The 15381-nt window shown below is 43.2% G+C and overlaps 1 protein-coding gene across 2 annotated transcripts in view; it reads left to right on the forward strand.

Moving 5' to 3' along the window:
• Positions 1 to 816: 816 nt before the first annotated feature.
• The window catches only part of SLAIN1 (SLAIN motif family member 1), a 58679-nt gene continuing 44114 nt past the window's right edge, over positions 817 to 15381 (forward strand). For both annotated transcript variants that reach the window (XM_037059379.1, XM_037059380.1), the window contains exons 1-2: positions 817 to 1637; positions 14671 to 14810. In XM_037059379.1, the coding sequence (XP_036915274.1) occupies positions 1030 to 1637; positions 14671 to 14810 (748 nt within the window). In that variant the 5' untranslated portion in view covers positions 817 to 1029. The remainder of the gene's footprint in view (positions 1638 to 14670; positions 14811 to 15381) is intronic.

Raw genomic sequence — 15381 nt, forward strand, 5'->3', positions numbered from 1 at the left:
TTTAACAGGTGGAGCCCTACACAATTTTACTCACGTGTTTCCCATAATGACTTTTGTTTGTTTTATTCACTGCTTGCACGGCCAAGTCCTAGAAAGGTGGCAGACACAGAGTTCGGCACTCAAAGTCTTATTTAATGAATATGTGTATATACATAATATGGAGAAGTTGTTGTTTTATTGGGGCAAACACTGGTGGTATAGAATAGTATAAGTTAGAGTAGTTTTGAATAAACAGAAGTGAACTTTGTTTAGCCACTGGCCACCTTCTCTCTCTCACTGAGAGGGGGGGATTTCTTCTTTCTCCTGAGCCTCCTCTCTCCCACCATTTTGTCTCTGTATCACCAGTTATTAGATTGATAGCTTTGTTTCAAAGTCTTTTTGTTCCCTGCATTTGCTTTTCGGTTCACGTTCCCTTGCCTTTTGGTTTTCTACGAGTTTCATCAGCTAGCAGAGAGGGTGTTAAGCTTAGGGGTGTTCCTGGATGGGGCGCAAGGTGGGCCTCTCCCAGGCTGGCAGGACCTGCAGCAGAGGCTGCTCGGGAACCCCAGCCCAGGCCCGGAGATGCGCGAAGTCGGCCTTCTCCGCAGCTTCGGGCGGATGTGGCGGATGTGCCCGTGGCGGGAAAGTTCCCGCAAGGTCCAATCAGGCACCTGAGATTAGGTAGCATGGGCGGGGCGAGTGCCCCGCCCCTTTGAGTCCACGCACCCTTAGGCCTGCCCCCACCCAGGCCCCGCCCACTCAACTCCCGCGCCCCGCCCCGCCCTGGGGCCGCGGCTAAAACCCGGAGCCGCCTTGGTGCCCAGGGGACTGGAGAGGCGCTCTGAGCATGTGCAGAGCTGCTCGGTCGCTGCTCCTTCGGCCGGAGGCTGGGCCCTGGTGCTGATGCGAGCATCCGACTCGACCTCAGCCCCAGCGTGGTCAGCCCTCCCGGCCGGGGAAGCAGGGAAGGAGCTGTAGCGTCGCCGCGGCCCGAGCAGCCGGCACGAGGGTACGCAGCCCTCGGCGGCCGCGGCGCCTTCGGGGCCCAGGATGATGGCGGAGCAGGTGAAATGCGCCTCGGCGGGGGGCGGCTCCGGAGCGGGCTCCGGGCCGGTGGTGAACGCGGAGCTGGAGGTGAAGAAGCTGCAGGAGCTCGTGCGGAAGCTGGAGAAGCAGAATGAGCAGCTGCGGAGCCGAGCGGCCAGCGCCGCAGCCGCGCCGCACCTGCTGCTGCTGCCGCCGCCTCAGCCCGCCGCGCCGCCCCCCGCCGGGGCCTGCAGTCCGTTGGGTCCGCGGAGCCCCCCAGCCACCGCCTCCGCCTCCGGGGGCCTAGGGCTCGGGCTGGCGCTGGGCACCGGGGGCAGCGGCAGTGGCAGCGCGGGCACCAGTCCCGCGTTCCCCGGGACCTACTGCCTGCCCAGCCCGGCGCCCTCCCTTCTCTGCAGCCTGGCGCAGCCCCCCGAGGCGCCTTTCGTCTACTTCAAACCGGCATCCGGCTTCTTCGGCTCCGGCGGCGGCGGGCCGGACCCCGGGGGCGCGGGAACGCCTCCGGGGGGACCCCCAGCGCTGCCCTCGCCGCCCCCCACGCTGCTGGATGAGGTGGAGCCGCTGGACCTGGAGAGTCTGGCCGCCTGGAGGGACGAGGACGACTACACCTGGTATTGCCGAGCTCCGGTCCCTGCTCTAGGTCCCTGACCTCGGAGGCCCGGGGGACGGCGGGAGGGAGTGGGCAGGAAGAAGGGGGGGGGCTCGCCATCGCCCCCGGACGTGGTGACCTTTGGCAGGTGCAGAGTTGGGCGCTCAGCAGAGGCTTCATGAGGGCGGAAACCTGCTCCTAATAGCTCAGGCTGACCGGATTGGGGATGAACTGGTCCCCTCCATCTCCTTGTACTCTGCTCTCTCCTCATTATTGAGCCCAAGCTCCTTGATAGCATTAACTGAAAATTCCATGCTATTTTGTCTTTTTGTAACCCGGGGCTCTTTTTCCCAGTCTTTTTTGGTAATGACCAGGGATGGATAGAGGTTGGCCTCAGTCTGCACCTGTTTGTGCTCTTTCCTCCCAAACGAAGGCTGGACGGGATTTGCTTGTTGACCCTCCTCCCGCGGCAAACCACGCTGCCTAGTGATGGATCTCTCCTTAGAGATTCGTTCTTGTACTTTGGGTTGTGCAGTCCTGTGTCCTCATGCCCTGCATTTTCACTGATAGCTTCTCATTTCAGACTCGACTTATTTTTTTTAATGTGCTGACTTCACTCACTGGCTTTGCTATCCCTAATGTTATCAAAATTGGGGGCTTTTCAGGTAACGGAGTGGGCAGCTGGAGACACTCTATTGCCTAGGAACCAGTTTAAAATTAAACTGGTGATTGAAAAAAATTGAGGTGAGAGGAACTTTTCATTTTTCAGAAACTTTAAGTTATCAGAAATTTGAGGCTGGTAGCATTTGTTCCGTTGGAATCTGGTCAGTTCTTACTAATTTCCATCAGTGAATAATTTTCAAGGGGGTTCTGATTCTTTTATTATTTTTCATGCTACTTGCTTATGGGGTAATAACAAGCTTTCTTCAGTCACTAGAGGTAGTGGGATATGGTCAGGCGAGTAGACGCTTCAGACAGGATGGAATTTACGTTCTTGCGGCGGAGGGGAAATGAGCAGCGTTCAACTCCATAGCAGTAGCGGGAAGAATAGGTGTAGTCCCTCTTGTAACTTGGGTTCCTCCGTTTAGGACCCTCCCTATTTTTGCAGGCTGGGTTATCCTTACTTCCTTTTTATGTTCCTATTGCGTGATTGCACAGGAGGGAAGTGGACATGGAGAACGTTACTGGTTTCCTGTTGGGAATGGTGCTGTTCCTTTCCCCTTCCACTCTTACCCCAGAGTGCTGTGACCGTCAGGTACATGAACTGATTGGGTTGATTCTGAGAATCAGAATGTATGGAGCATATTCACACTTAAGGCATCATCCTCCTTGTTGGTACATCCTCTTTGCTGAGCTTGTTAGCTCAGGTTGTAAAACTCAGAACAACTCACCACTTACTGGAACTTTAAGCCATTCTTTTTGGAAGCTACACCTTTATTTTTGTGGAACCCACTCTGTATCGTAATCTCAGTTTCAGCCTGAATATGGTTCCAGAAAATGCTCACCTGGTGGTTCTTAGGCAGTCACTAACTATAGGCCCTTACACCACTCATAGTATTTTAGATTGATTTACCCTCCCCCGCCCTTTCTCTTGGCCTTTTGCGAAGATGTTTATTTAAGTAATGAAGAAAACCTGTTTGTATTTTTATGGGCATCAATTCTGTGTTTTACAATATTAGCATTTAAACCTTATGATATTATTACTATTTTATAAGTATGTTAGATTGGTGATAGGACATACATAGCTGTATAGTTTTAATTTTTTTGAATGAACTACCATATTTAGTTATCATCCAACTATTGCTGGTTGATATCTAGATTCTTCTTTTGTATTTATTTTTAGTCAAAATAGCATTAAAATGCCTTTTAAAAAATCACCTGCTTAGTTCGATTGGCCCATAGCACTTTACATGGTTTGAAGCAAATCTAAATTGTAGCAGGTTCTACTGATTTTACTCATCAAATACATAAGCACATGAGTAAATCATTGCCTTGACACTTTACTGGTGTTTCTACAGGCAAATGGCACAGTATTTATAGAGCACTGATTCTTTCTCAAAACAAACCTAGGAATAGAATGCCAGGTGGAAAAACAGGGAGGGATTATTAATCTCAGTAGGATGGACTTAAACATTTTTTAAGGTCACCCGAACCACAGAAAACTTCCTCATAGCATTTTATGCATTGAGCTATTTTTGTAGTGAAATATTTGGGCTTATTGATGAACAAGTAACTGCCAGAGTTTGACCTGCTTATTAATCTTTGCACAACCTGTGAAGTTCCTTCCTCTGCAAACTGTATCTCCTCGTTCTGTCGTCTCACAAACAGGGTCCTTTTCATTTGGATTCCCTGGGATGTTTGTAGGAAGGCAGCTTATTTTTATTATTTCCTAGGAAACAACTGTAGTAGATACTTTGTACCTGATTATTTTAAAAATAGTTAAAACTAAGTTTTTAAATTTTTGTCTGAAAAGACAAAGCACAGAAGTATCAAGTTGTGTTTTCCCTCTAATCCTCAGTGTACTAGCGCGAGTCAGTTAACCCTATTAACATTCTGTAGGACCTTCAAGATAAAAACATAAATCATACAAATCAATATGCAAATATATACACCAGTTTTTATGCTTCTATTGAACTGTCTTGGATATCTTTGTCTCCCTGTATGAATTACATGAGTGTTACAGTATTAAGGACCAAGTTTCTCAATTATTACCCACAATTTTTCATGTATTTTTGTCATGGTTTTATCCTAGCGAGTTAAACAAAACTGATATTTGATAGTTTATTGAGAATAGTATTTCCCACTAAGATGTCCTGTCTTCAGGGGAAAAAAGTTCAGATCTAGATTAGTCTTTGAACATTTTAGATGTTCTACCACGTAAGTCTGTTTTTTCTAATAAAATCTTAGACTGTAACTGTTCACCTCTCAGTAACAACCTGGACAACACTCGGCCCAAGAACAATGAGGAAAGACAATGAATTTGGAGAGTCAGTATTTGTTTGATGATACCTCATTGGTTAATGAATGATCTACAAGGTCTCTTAGGTCTTTTTTTCAAAGAATTATTTAACGTATAAGTATCTATCATCTATAACAAAACAAAACAATCTTGATGTTAGAAGAATGTGTTTTGCTTTTCATTTTGATGAAAAGCTTTGAAACAAAACAGTTGTCTTATTTCTCAATTGGAGTTAAAGTCTGTATTTTGCCAAAATATAACCCTGGTTATCTTAGCACAGTGCTGCCACAATCAGATGTCTCAGAAAACTGAAGTTGATTGAGGTTCCAGGGCCTTCATTCTTAAGGTCCAGTTGCTGTAACCCCGTGGCATTGATATTGCAGCTCCCTTAAGCTGTCACTGTTTAGGGCCCGGAGTTCCCAGGTGAAATGACTTGTGTAAGCCTCTCTGTTACTTAGTGAAGGAACTGAGACAAAATCCAGATGTGTACACAGATTCAGAAGTGTTTACACCATTGATGTTTTTCCTTAGCTTTGCTATGATCCTTTTTTTATAGCTCATTGGTGGGCTGGAAAGTTAGTTTAGTGGATTGATCAACATTTTCTTTTTTAAAAAAATGAGGTGTAGAATTAAAAATCAGAGCGCATTATATCTTACAATACAAACTTGATTGTGGTAAACTTACTTAGTTTCACCTGTGTGTGACCCAGGTTGAAATAGCAAATGTATTTTTGCATTGCGGTCAAAGTTAGAAAAACTCCAATTTATACTGTTTACAAACAGAATGGACTTGTAGAAAAAAAAGTGGGAAAGCACCGCTCTCTCAAGACAGTGTATGTTGCCCTGGGGAAAGTTAGGTCTTCCACACCTCGGCCAGAAAACCGAGTCTGTGTTCAGATGATGCCAAGATAAAAAACATGCCAGGTAATATGTAAAATGCAGTCATATAAGGCAGCCTTTATTTTAGTGGAATGGAAATTAGAACATCGAGACTTGTGTAAAGGGAGGTGGCAGGGATTTTAAACTTGCCCACCTGGAAAGGAGAGGAGGAAAGTTCATAATTATATAAGATAAAAATGTGCTGTTTACAAGGTAAAGACAATGTAATGAATGACTATTCCTCTTCCACGTGTTACACCAAGACCCTGGACAGCTGGCTGAAGTCCTTGCCAATTCTTCATCAAGGCTGTTGAACACCTTGTACTCTACATATGGCACAGCTGAATTAGACCACCTAAACTGTTCTTTTGCATAATTGATTTTCAGTGAAAAGACCAGAGGGCGCTTCACTTTCTGACAATGCTAATTGAAAACAGCAGTGTTTTCTAGGAGCTAGAGGAACTGAGTGAAGTGTGTGCTGATGTGTCTTTAACGTGGGTACCCTGGAAACCCTGCAGGGTGACCGAGAACTAGCAGTTGAGATCTGACTGTGGAGGAGAGGGGAGAGGACGCTGTAGGGCAGCTCAGCACTGAAATTTGGGCTTCCTGTATCCTTGTAACAGCTTAGCGGTGGTGAAGCTTCTTTTGCAATGGCTGACCAGTTTGACCCTAGCCAGGTGCTAGTTAGTTGAAAACATTGTTTGCTTTGACTAGAGAGGGATTGATTTTGCTTATTAGTGCTGATGTTTTAGTGTCCTTTAAAATAAACCCTGCGGTGATTGAGGTCTCTTAAAATTACTTGAAAATGGCTACATGCTACTTTTTGGTGATGGGTGTGTGTATAACATACATGTGTATAGGTGGATATTGCTGAATAATTTGTTTTTGTATCATCTGCAGAAGGATGACTTTAGAACCAACGTTCACTTGAGAATAGTTAGTATTTTTTTCTAGATGGCTGTCATACCTCAACTGAAATATTCAGAGTGATTATGCACCCTGGGTGGGCTTTGCATTATTTCTGACCTCCCATTGTTAGTACCTGCATTAAGGGGGTCCAGCGTAAGAACTATATGGGAGAGAGATTCTATGAGAAGGGTGAGTTTCTAGTCATGTGCTTTTGGAAGTTGTTGGAGAAAAGTTAAAGAAAATCAGAGTGGGGGGCATTTTCAAATATTCTTGCCAGATTCTAACACACCATCAGTTAAGCTGTAGAAATTGAAAGAGTGGTTTGTAAGTCACTAGGAAGTACACTAACATAGTGTACTTCTATGTTAGTGTATTAACATTAACATATTAATGCTGGCAGCATAGGGTGTTGGAAATGTCTCTGGCATGGAAACGATAATGCACCAGGTGACTAATGCCTTTTTAGAAGATTAGAACCATTTAGGAGAAACACAGGTGGTTTTTCTTTGCTTATCGAATTTTAGAGCTGTGTTGTACTCAAGGAGTCTGTAGCTACAGGATCTCTCTAACTGCCTTCTTTATTTAAATGTGGCTGCAGCTCTTAGCCATAGAAATAGTAGGCTTGAGGCTGTCTGGGGTACATTGTGTAGACACTGACTCTGAAATGTGTCTTAATACCATGTATTTGCATAGTGCTTCAAAAAGTTTTATCAAAGTGATATAATCAACAGGATGTGCATGCTTCAGAAAGTCCTCTGCAGCACTTACTACAGAAAGCAGCAGTCCTCTCCTGTGTCCTGCCTCCGGGTCTTCTCGCAGGCACCACTCTACACTCCCAGCTGTTTCTGCTGTTTCCCAACAGTCTTCATGCAGTGTGAACTTAGACATCTGTAGACTTGGCTTTGGCAAGTGGGGGCTGAACTCTCTTCCCCTCACTCCTTAACCATCGTGTCTCCTTTCCCTTCTGAGCTTCTGCATACTTTTTGTATTAAATCATTGTCATGTCTGCATTATGATTGTAACTGTTATTAGCTGGGCCCTGTTAATTGTGTGTTACACCTATTTTCTCTAATCCCTTTGTTCCTCTGAGAGTTAATAATGGTCTCTCGCCCCCTCCCGCCCCTTCACTTTCTTTGATCTCTTATTACTATTTATCCAAATACTACCTGAGCCAGAAGGCCCGACACATTGATAATCTCTTACACCTGTCTTTAAAATGTGTCTTGTAGTGCTATTCCTTCTGGGGCCCTCAAGCCCATTGCTCCAGTCTTGACTGTTTGCTCCTTAGGCCGGATGGCCAGGGCTATTGTCAAGGGAATTCCTTAGGTTCTTTGCCTGCCTAGGATCCCCTAGTTCTTAACTTCTTTGTCTTCCTATTTTGTTTATTCTCGTAGGTAGGGCACAGACTGCGTTAACTTTCTGAGTGGGGGCACATGTATGAGAAGTGCACTGTGAAACCCTGCATATTTGAAAATGTCTTTATTCTCTCCTCATACAGGATTCAGAGTTGGGCTGGGTATAAAAGACTGATCAGTCATTTCCCCTCATGTTTGAAGGAATTGTTCCATTTTAATTTTTATTATTTTCTGGATGTTGAAGTACACTGTAGTTGGGATATATAATTCTTCCTGACTTTTTCTTCAGATTTCTTTCTTTATCCCTAGTGTCCTCCAGTGTCACATTAGTATGTGACACGGTGTACCTTAGCATGGGCTTCTCTATTCATTTGCTGTATTGGACAATTGCTGGGACTTTCACTATAGAACTCAGTCGACTGCCTTTATCTTTCAGAAATTTTCTGCTTTTTTTCCTTTTTTAACATAATATTTTCTGTGTGTGTGTATTTTAGAACTTGTAATCAGAGGTAGGCCCGCCTGGTGCAGCCATTTAATTTTCTTATCTCACATTATAAAGCTGTATCTTTGTTTTGCTTCTGGGGGACTACTTCAGTTTGATTTTCCAAACTCACTTATTGAATATTTTGTTTCTGCTATAATAGTTTCATTTTCCAAGAGTGAAGAAACTGTTTCTTTTCAATATCCTGTTTTTGTTTTATGAGTGCAACATTTTCTCTCAGATGATATTTTATAGTTGCCTTGGCTTTTTCATTTGTTTTCTGCATTGTTTTTATCCTCATTTCTCCCCCCCCCCCACTTTTAGTCTCAGGGTTTTATTTAAAAGGAACATTTCAAATACCTGTTACCATTGGTTGTTCATACCCAGGGAGGTATTGAAGATGATCTAAAATTCTGCATGGGTAGAGTGCTTTGACTCGTATACTCTACTGAGTCATTGAGTGGGTAGCAGTTCAAGTTTCCCATCTCTGGGTCTTCTCTTAAACTTGAACTTCTCTTGAACTTATACTCCTGGAAAGTATAAGTAAGGTAGCCAGTTCTCGGAATGTCAAAGGTGAAATGTATTAGGGCTCTAACCAGTCGGCAGGTAGAGTTTTATTTAATTTCTCTGGTTCAGTAAGGTTCTTTATCCTTCCTTGAACTAAATTCAGCGTGCCTGAAGCCAGACATTTTCTGGGTCAGCCTATCCACATAGTAAACCTCTGGTCTTTGGTTGTCACAGAGAAGGGGCAGTGGGGCTGGTTGTTATGGGGTAGAGGAGGGACTTGGGGGTGCCAGTTGTCCCTTATGCCTACTTTCAACTGAATGTCCTGCTTTCAGTTGCGTGATCATCCTCATGTTCTATGAACTTCAGGGTGGGCGTGAGACATACTCTTGTACCAAACGGCACAGATGGGTGTGGAGTATGAAAGAGAGAAATCCCATTCATAAACATGGTGCAGTGAGTCACGGAGTAATCTGAGGTGCCAGTGGGATGAGAGCCGTGCTTTTGAATATGCCCCGAGGCTGTGGTCAAATGGAAGAACCCTGTTACATAGGCTCTAAGAGATTAAGGAGATCTTCCTGTGGGGTTCCCCTGTAAGCAAACAGCAGAGAACTTTACCAAAAGAAAACAGGCGTGAGTTTCTGAAGCCCTGAGACCAGTGGGTTGGTGGGAGCTTCCCAGCAGCAGCAGATATGAGCAGTTGTCCCTTGTGGTGTTTCAGACGGCAGCTTCACATGGTACTGGAGAGTGATCTGAGGGGAAGCACGGGCTTAGGCAGTGCCATGGTATGCATGTGTGTTCAACAGTGAGCGAACTTCACTAAAGGCTAAAGATGAGGTTTCTCACTTGACTGGTTTAGTGGCTCATTTATGTTAGGGCTGTGGCACCTGTGTCTCTGATTCACCTGGGTGGTAGGTGGCAGGCAGCTTGCATCTCAGGTCTTAAGAACACTGAGGGGAAGTTCCTGTCTTGTGACTTTTGCTTTAAAGCTTTATTAAGGTATAAGTGAACTATAAACTGTGTATATTTAAAATGCACTACTTGATAGGCCTTGACATGTGCATTCATTCACCCGTGAAATGGGCACCGAGACCCAGGTCGTGGCTGTGTCCCGTGTGCTCCAAGCTTCCTGGTGGCCCTTTGTGTCCCCTCCCCCATCCTGCCTGCCTCCAGCCTGGCAAATGTGAGCTGTTTTCCTTTGGTCTGGATTAGTTTGCATTTTCTATACTTTCAGAGCAGTGAAATCATATAGTATGTGCTCTTTTTCATTTATTTGTTTTGGTCTGGCTTCTCACAATCAAGAAAATTATTTTGAAATTTATCTGTGTTGTTACATGAATCAATAGTTCGTTCCTTTTTGTTGTGAGAGCTATTCGATTGTATGACCGTAACAATGAACTTGTTTATCTATTCATCTTCTAATGAACACTTGGGTTGTTTTCAATTTTTGACTGTTACAAGTAAGTCTTTGTTAGGGACTCACGTATTTGTATCTTTAGGCTAAATATTTAATGACGTTCGAATGGCTGGCACACAGAGTAGGTGTATGTTAACTTTTGAAGAAGCTGCTGTAATCTTTTCTGACGTGGTTATGCCATTTTGTATTTCTACCAGCAGCGTACGAGTTTCACTTGCTCCGCATCATCACCAAAACGTGCCTCGGCCCGGCTTTTCAGTGCAGGCACTCCGATAGGTGCGTGGTGGTTGCTCATTGTTGTGCTAGTTTACAGTTCCCTGATGGTTAATACCTGGTGGTGTTTTCTCTCTGTCATCCATAAATTTTCTTTGGTGAAATGTTTGCTCAGATCTTTTGTTCGTTTTTAAAAATTGGGTTGCTTATTATTGTTTGCAGAACATACAGTAGAATGCGTATCTATTGAATAGATACACGCATATATATTCTATGATACATAAACAAGTTCTTTTATAAGATACATGATTTGCAAATATTGTCTTCCAATCTGTGGTTCATCATTCATTCTCTTACTAGTGTTGTTCAAAGAGAAGAGTTTTAACGTTGATGAAGTTCAATCGATAATTCTTTTTTTTATGGCTTATGCTTTTGGTATAAGAAATTGTATCTAAAATACTTGCCAACCCATAGGGACAAAGATTTCGCCTGTGGTTTCTTCTAAACATGTTGTAGGTTCAGGTTTTACATTTTTGTCTGTCGTCTGTTCTGTGTTAACTTTGGATATTGTGGGAAGCATAGATCCAGGTTTACCTTTTGCATGTGGATGTCCGTTTGTTCAAAAGGCTGTCTTTTCTTCACGAGTTGTCTTTGAAACATGCCAAGAATCAGCGTTCCCTACACGTGCACTTCTGTTTCTCGACCGGCTCTTTTTGCCCATTGACCTACTTACCTTTCTGCCCCATGAAGCTGTTGATACAGCTTTGTAATGAGTCTCAGTCAGCAGTAACTCTCCCATTTTGTTGTTTTCTAGAGGTTGTTCTGGCCGTTCTAGGACCTTTGCATTTCCATGTGAAATTTAGAATCAGCTTCTACATTTCTGCAAAAAGCCTGCTGAGATTTTTGACTGGGATTTTGTTAAATAGAGTAGTCTAGAAGTAATTGACATCTAAGTGATATTTCATTCTTCTGACCCATGAATATTGTCTGTTTATTTCTATCGTCTTTAATTTTTCTTAGAATATTTTGTAGTTTTTAGTGTGTAGACCTTGACATCTTTAGTCAGATTTATCCTTAGGCATTTATGTTTTTTTATGCTATCATAAATGGAAAGTGAAATTTCAAAAACACTGATTTTTTGCTAATATATAAAAATAGAATGAACTCTTCTACATTGATCTGGCATCTTACAATCTGGCTCGACAACTCCCTTTTCTGGTAATATTTTTGTAGATTCCTCAGATTTTTTACTTAGATTACCGTGCCATCTGAATGAAGACAGATTTACTTCTTTCTTTCCAGTGGAACTGTTTCTGTTTATTGCCCGCTGGCCTGGCTGGAGCTCCCCGTGGCTTCACCGTCTTGTTGCTGCCGCCAGGGGAAAAGCGTTCGGCGTCTTTCACTGTTACGGGCACTGTTTTTGTGGGTGCGCTAGAGTGAGATCGAGGGTGTTTCCTCCTATTCCTAGTTTGTTGACACTTTTTATGACAAACTGATGCAGTATGCTTTATTCTTTATCCATGGAGATTATTATATGCTTTTTCTATTTTAGCATATATACTAAGTTACACTGATGTTTGAATGGTAAGCCAACCTTTTATTCCTGGGATAAACTCCACTCGGTAATGATGTAGTATATCTTTTCTACATGGTTGGGCTCAATTTGCTAAAATATTTAGACTTTTTGCTTCTCTGTTCATAGGGGATATTGATCTTTAATTTCTTTCCCCGTAATGTCTGTGTCTGGTTTTTGTATTGGTAACACTGGCATCATGGGTTATCTTCAGATGTTTCTCTCTCTTCTGTCTTTCTGGAAGAGTTTGTGGAGAATCGGCATGCTTTAAATATTTGGTAGAATTTAGTGCTGGAACCCTCTGGGTTGGGATTTTTCTTGTAGGTAGTTTTTTAAAAAGTAATTTTCCATCCTTGTGTTTTTTTTAAATTTTTTATTTATTTATCTTTAGAGAGGAAGGGAAGGAGAGAAGGAGAGAAACATCAATGTGTGGTTGCTTCTCTTGAGTCCCCTGCTGGGAACTGGCCCGCAACCCAGGCATGTGCCCTGACTGGGAATCGAACCGCGATTGTGTGGTTTGCAGGCCCGTGCTCAATCCACTGAGCTACACCAGCCAGGCTCCATCCTTGTGTTTTTAACCAGTACATTTGCATTTAAAGTGTATATGTTATAGGGAGCATGTAACTGGGTCTTTTGTATCTCCATTAAAAACAAGGAGAGACTTGTCCACATGCCCATCAGAATTTTGCTCCTGAGTTTTTATTGGTTAGGATTGTGTCCGGGGCTTGTGCCCAAACCAGACACTGGGCAGACAGGAATAATGAGATTACTGGCATTGGCTCAGCCCAGGGCATGTGTTCCCAAGTGTGGTCTCCAGACAGCAGTATCCGCATCACCTGGGAACTTGTTAGACATCCAGGTTCTTTGACTCCCCCACCCCAAACGAACCTGGGGAATCAGGTTGGTTAGACCTGCCTGTAATCAGGTGTTCACAGCTTTTGTTTCAACAGGGTCTCTAAGAGATTTCAATGCATCACAGATTGCAAACAACCAGCCTAGACTAGCGTTTCCTTGGGCGTCTAGAGAGCTACGTAGTAATGGACAGTTTGGGGGGCCTTCAGCAGGGTGGGGTGAAAGGGATGGATGTACACGTAGGTGATAGTCTTGTCCTAGTCGACCAAGGCGGGCCCAGGAATATAAATTTTTAACTAATCAATATACTCTCGATGAAGGCAGGACTATGTCCACACCCTCAGGGAGTGATGCTGTATTAGGATTACTGTGAAATCGACTGGCACGGGTATTTTAGACTCTTCATCTGACATAGGAGTTAGCAAATTGCGTCCTGTGGATACATTGGGCCTGGTTTGTATGACTGGTCAGCTGGGCTTTTAAATATTATTAAATTATTGAAAAAATCAAAAGAATACTATTTCATGTGAAAAGTACAGGAAATCACCATTTGATGTCTATAGGTAAAGTTTATGGGAACTTACTCATTTACAAATCATCTGTGATGTTCCGGGGGGGAAGGGCAGGGTGGAGTGGTTGTGGCGGAGACTGTGGCCCCCAAAGCCTGGATACTTACTAGCTGGCCCTTTGCAGAAAAAGTTCGCCAACCCCAGACTTAAAATAATTTGTCGAAGAATAGTACATTCCCCAACATCTTGGATAGCTGATAAATTTCCCTAAACGTTGGGACTCCTGACTGTAAACAGTGAAAGTGTAAATAACCAAGGATGGTATTTCAAGAAAGTGCATCCACTAGAATTATGGTAACTTTGTTGAAGGAGTATTACTCTAATGAGATTTGTAATTAGAGTAGAGCTTTATAAAGTAAGGTCAGTTACTAGAGCCAGTGATTATAATTTTCTTCCTTTTTTTTTTTTTACTTAACTGTTGGTTAATCCTTAAGATAAGTCTTTTTATATAGCCCTGTCACTGAAATTCTAAAATTTACCTTAGAACCGTATATCAATGAAAGGCAATGTTTTTTTTTAAAAACATTTATTTATTTTTAGAGAGAGGGGAATGGAGAAAGAAGAGAGACATCAATGTGTGGTTGCCTCTAGCATGTTCCCAACTGGGAACCTGGCCGGCAACCCAGGCATGTGCCCTGACTGGGAATTGAACCAGCCACCTTTTGGTTCCTAAACTGTCACTCAATCCACTGAGCCACAGGAGCCAGGGTGGAAATCTATGTTTTAGCTTACATGGCCTTGTGGTTATTTTGAATCCTACCCGTTATTATGTAATAGTATAGCTGCTGCGAGTCAATTCATCCTAAAACATATCTTTCAAAGCTGCTTGTTTGGCTTTAATGAGAAACAAGCACTTACCAAATTTAGTATAGATTTTGGAGAAATAGCTGATTATTCGAATGCTGAAAGAATCAATGAAGAACTGACTTTCACTTTTAAAAAGCACATGAGATTTGCTTTGCTTGCTGTGCCATATTTCCATATATTAGCCCAAGTTCCTGTGAGATTCTGCAGCCAAGCAGATGAGAATGTTCATTTCTAGAAACGTAAGTGACGTGTCAGGTCGTCACGGCATCCGTTCAAGGTTAGTTCAATAACAAAAGCCTCCGATCTCTGGCTCTCAGACACAATTTCATGGTTTTTTGGAAACCTTCCCACCAAGCCACGGAAAGTGTCAAGTTCCTCTTGGGGACGTTTGCCTGTTCAAGTAGTTTTGATATTTGCACTAATCAGATGTGAGTTCTGCTGTGGTAGAAATTCTTAAGTACATGTTACTTTTCTCTAGAAGGCTGGTGGTCTCTCTAAACCTGTGTAATACCTATAATGTAGATTTCTCTTTTAAAGGCTGTACGTGGGCTCTTCAAAGACGTTCTCCTCGTCAGAGAAACCCCTGAGCCCTTTGCAGTGGTGCAGACACGTCCTGGATCACCCGACTCCGGAGATGGAGGCGGCGAGGCGCTCCCTGTGCCACAGGCTGGAGCAAGGTAACCGCACACCTGCCTGTTTACATGCTCGGACTCCTGCCAGCGGCAGCGGTTTTTGCTGGTTTTGGAATAGACACATGTGGGAAAACCTCACCCGGAGGTGTGGCTGTTGCATGCGATTCACTTTATGTGTATGACACAGCAGGAGTCCTTCATATAGAATGAATTTAGTTTTGTGCTTGTTTTCAGCCATATTTTAACTTGTTTTAGTTTGTATTGTAAAGTAAGACTACGTATTGTTTTTCTGTTTCTCTTTTTCTTTCTGTGTGCAAATAGACCTTAAGCATGATAGGTCAGTTTTAAATTCTCTGGGGATGGTAACAAGGTTGTGTGGCTGAGTTCCAAGACAGAAAACCGTGGTTACATCGGGACCCAGGTACTGACCATTTTGAGTTCTTTAAATGTTTAGCTGGATGTGTGACCGGAAGTTCTAAAGTTTATAAATTAGGAAGTAATCTTGTGTGTGACATAAGTTAACTTATGGAGCTCAACAAAAGTTTAAGACTGTAATAAAAGGAAAAACAGCAAAAAGAAATGAGTAGTACTCAGCTCCTTGCTATTCTGCTTTAGT

The sequence above is a fragment of the Sturnira hondurensis genome, unplaced genomic scaffold (assembly GCF_014824575.4).
Source record: "Sturnira hondurensis isolate 20B ecotype Veracruz unplaced genomic scaffold, ASM1482457v3 Scaffold0010812, whole genome shotgun sequence".
Taxonomy (NCBI): Eukaryota; Metazoa; Chordata; class Mammalia; order Chiroptera; family Phyllostomidae; genus Sturnira; species Sturnira hondurensis.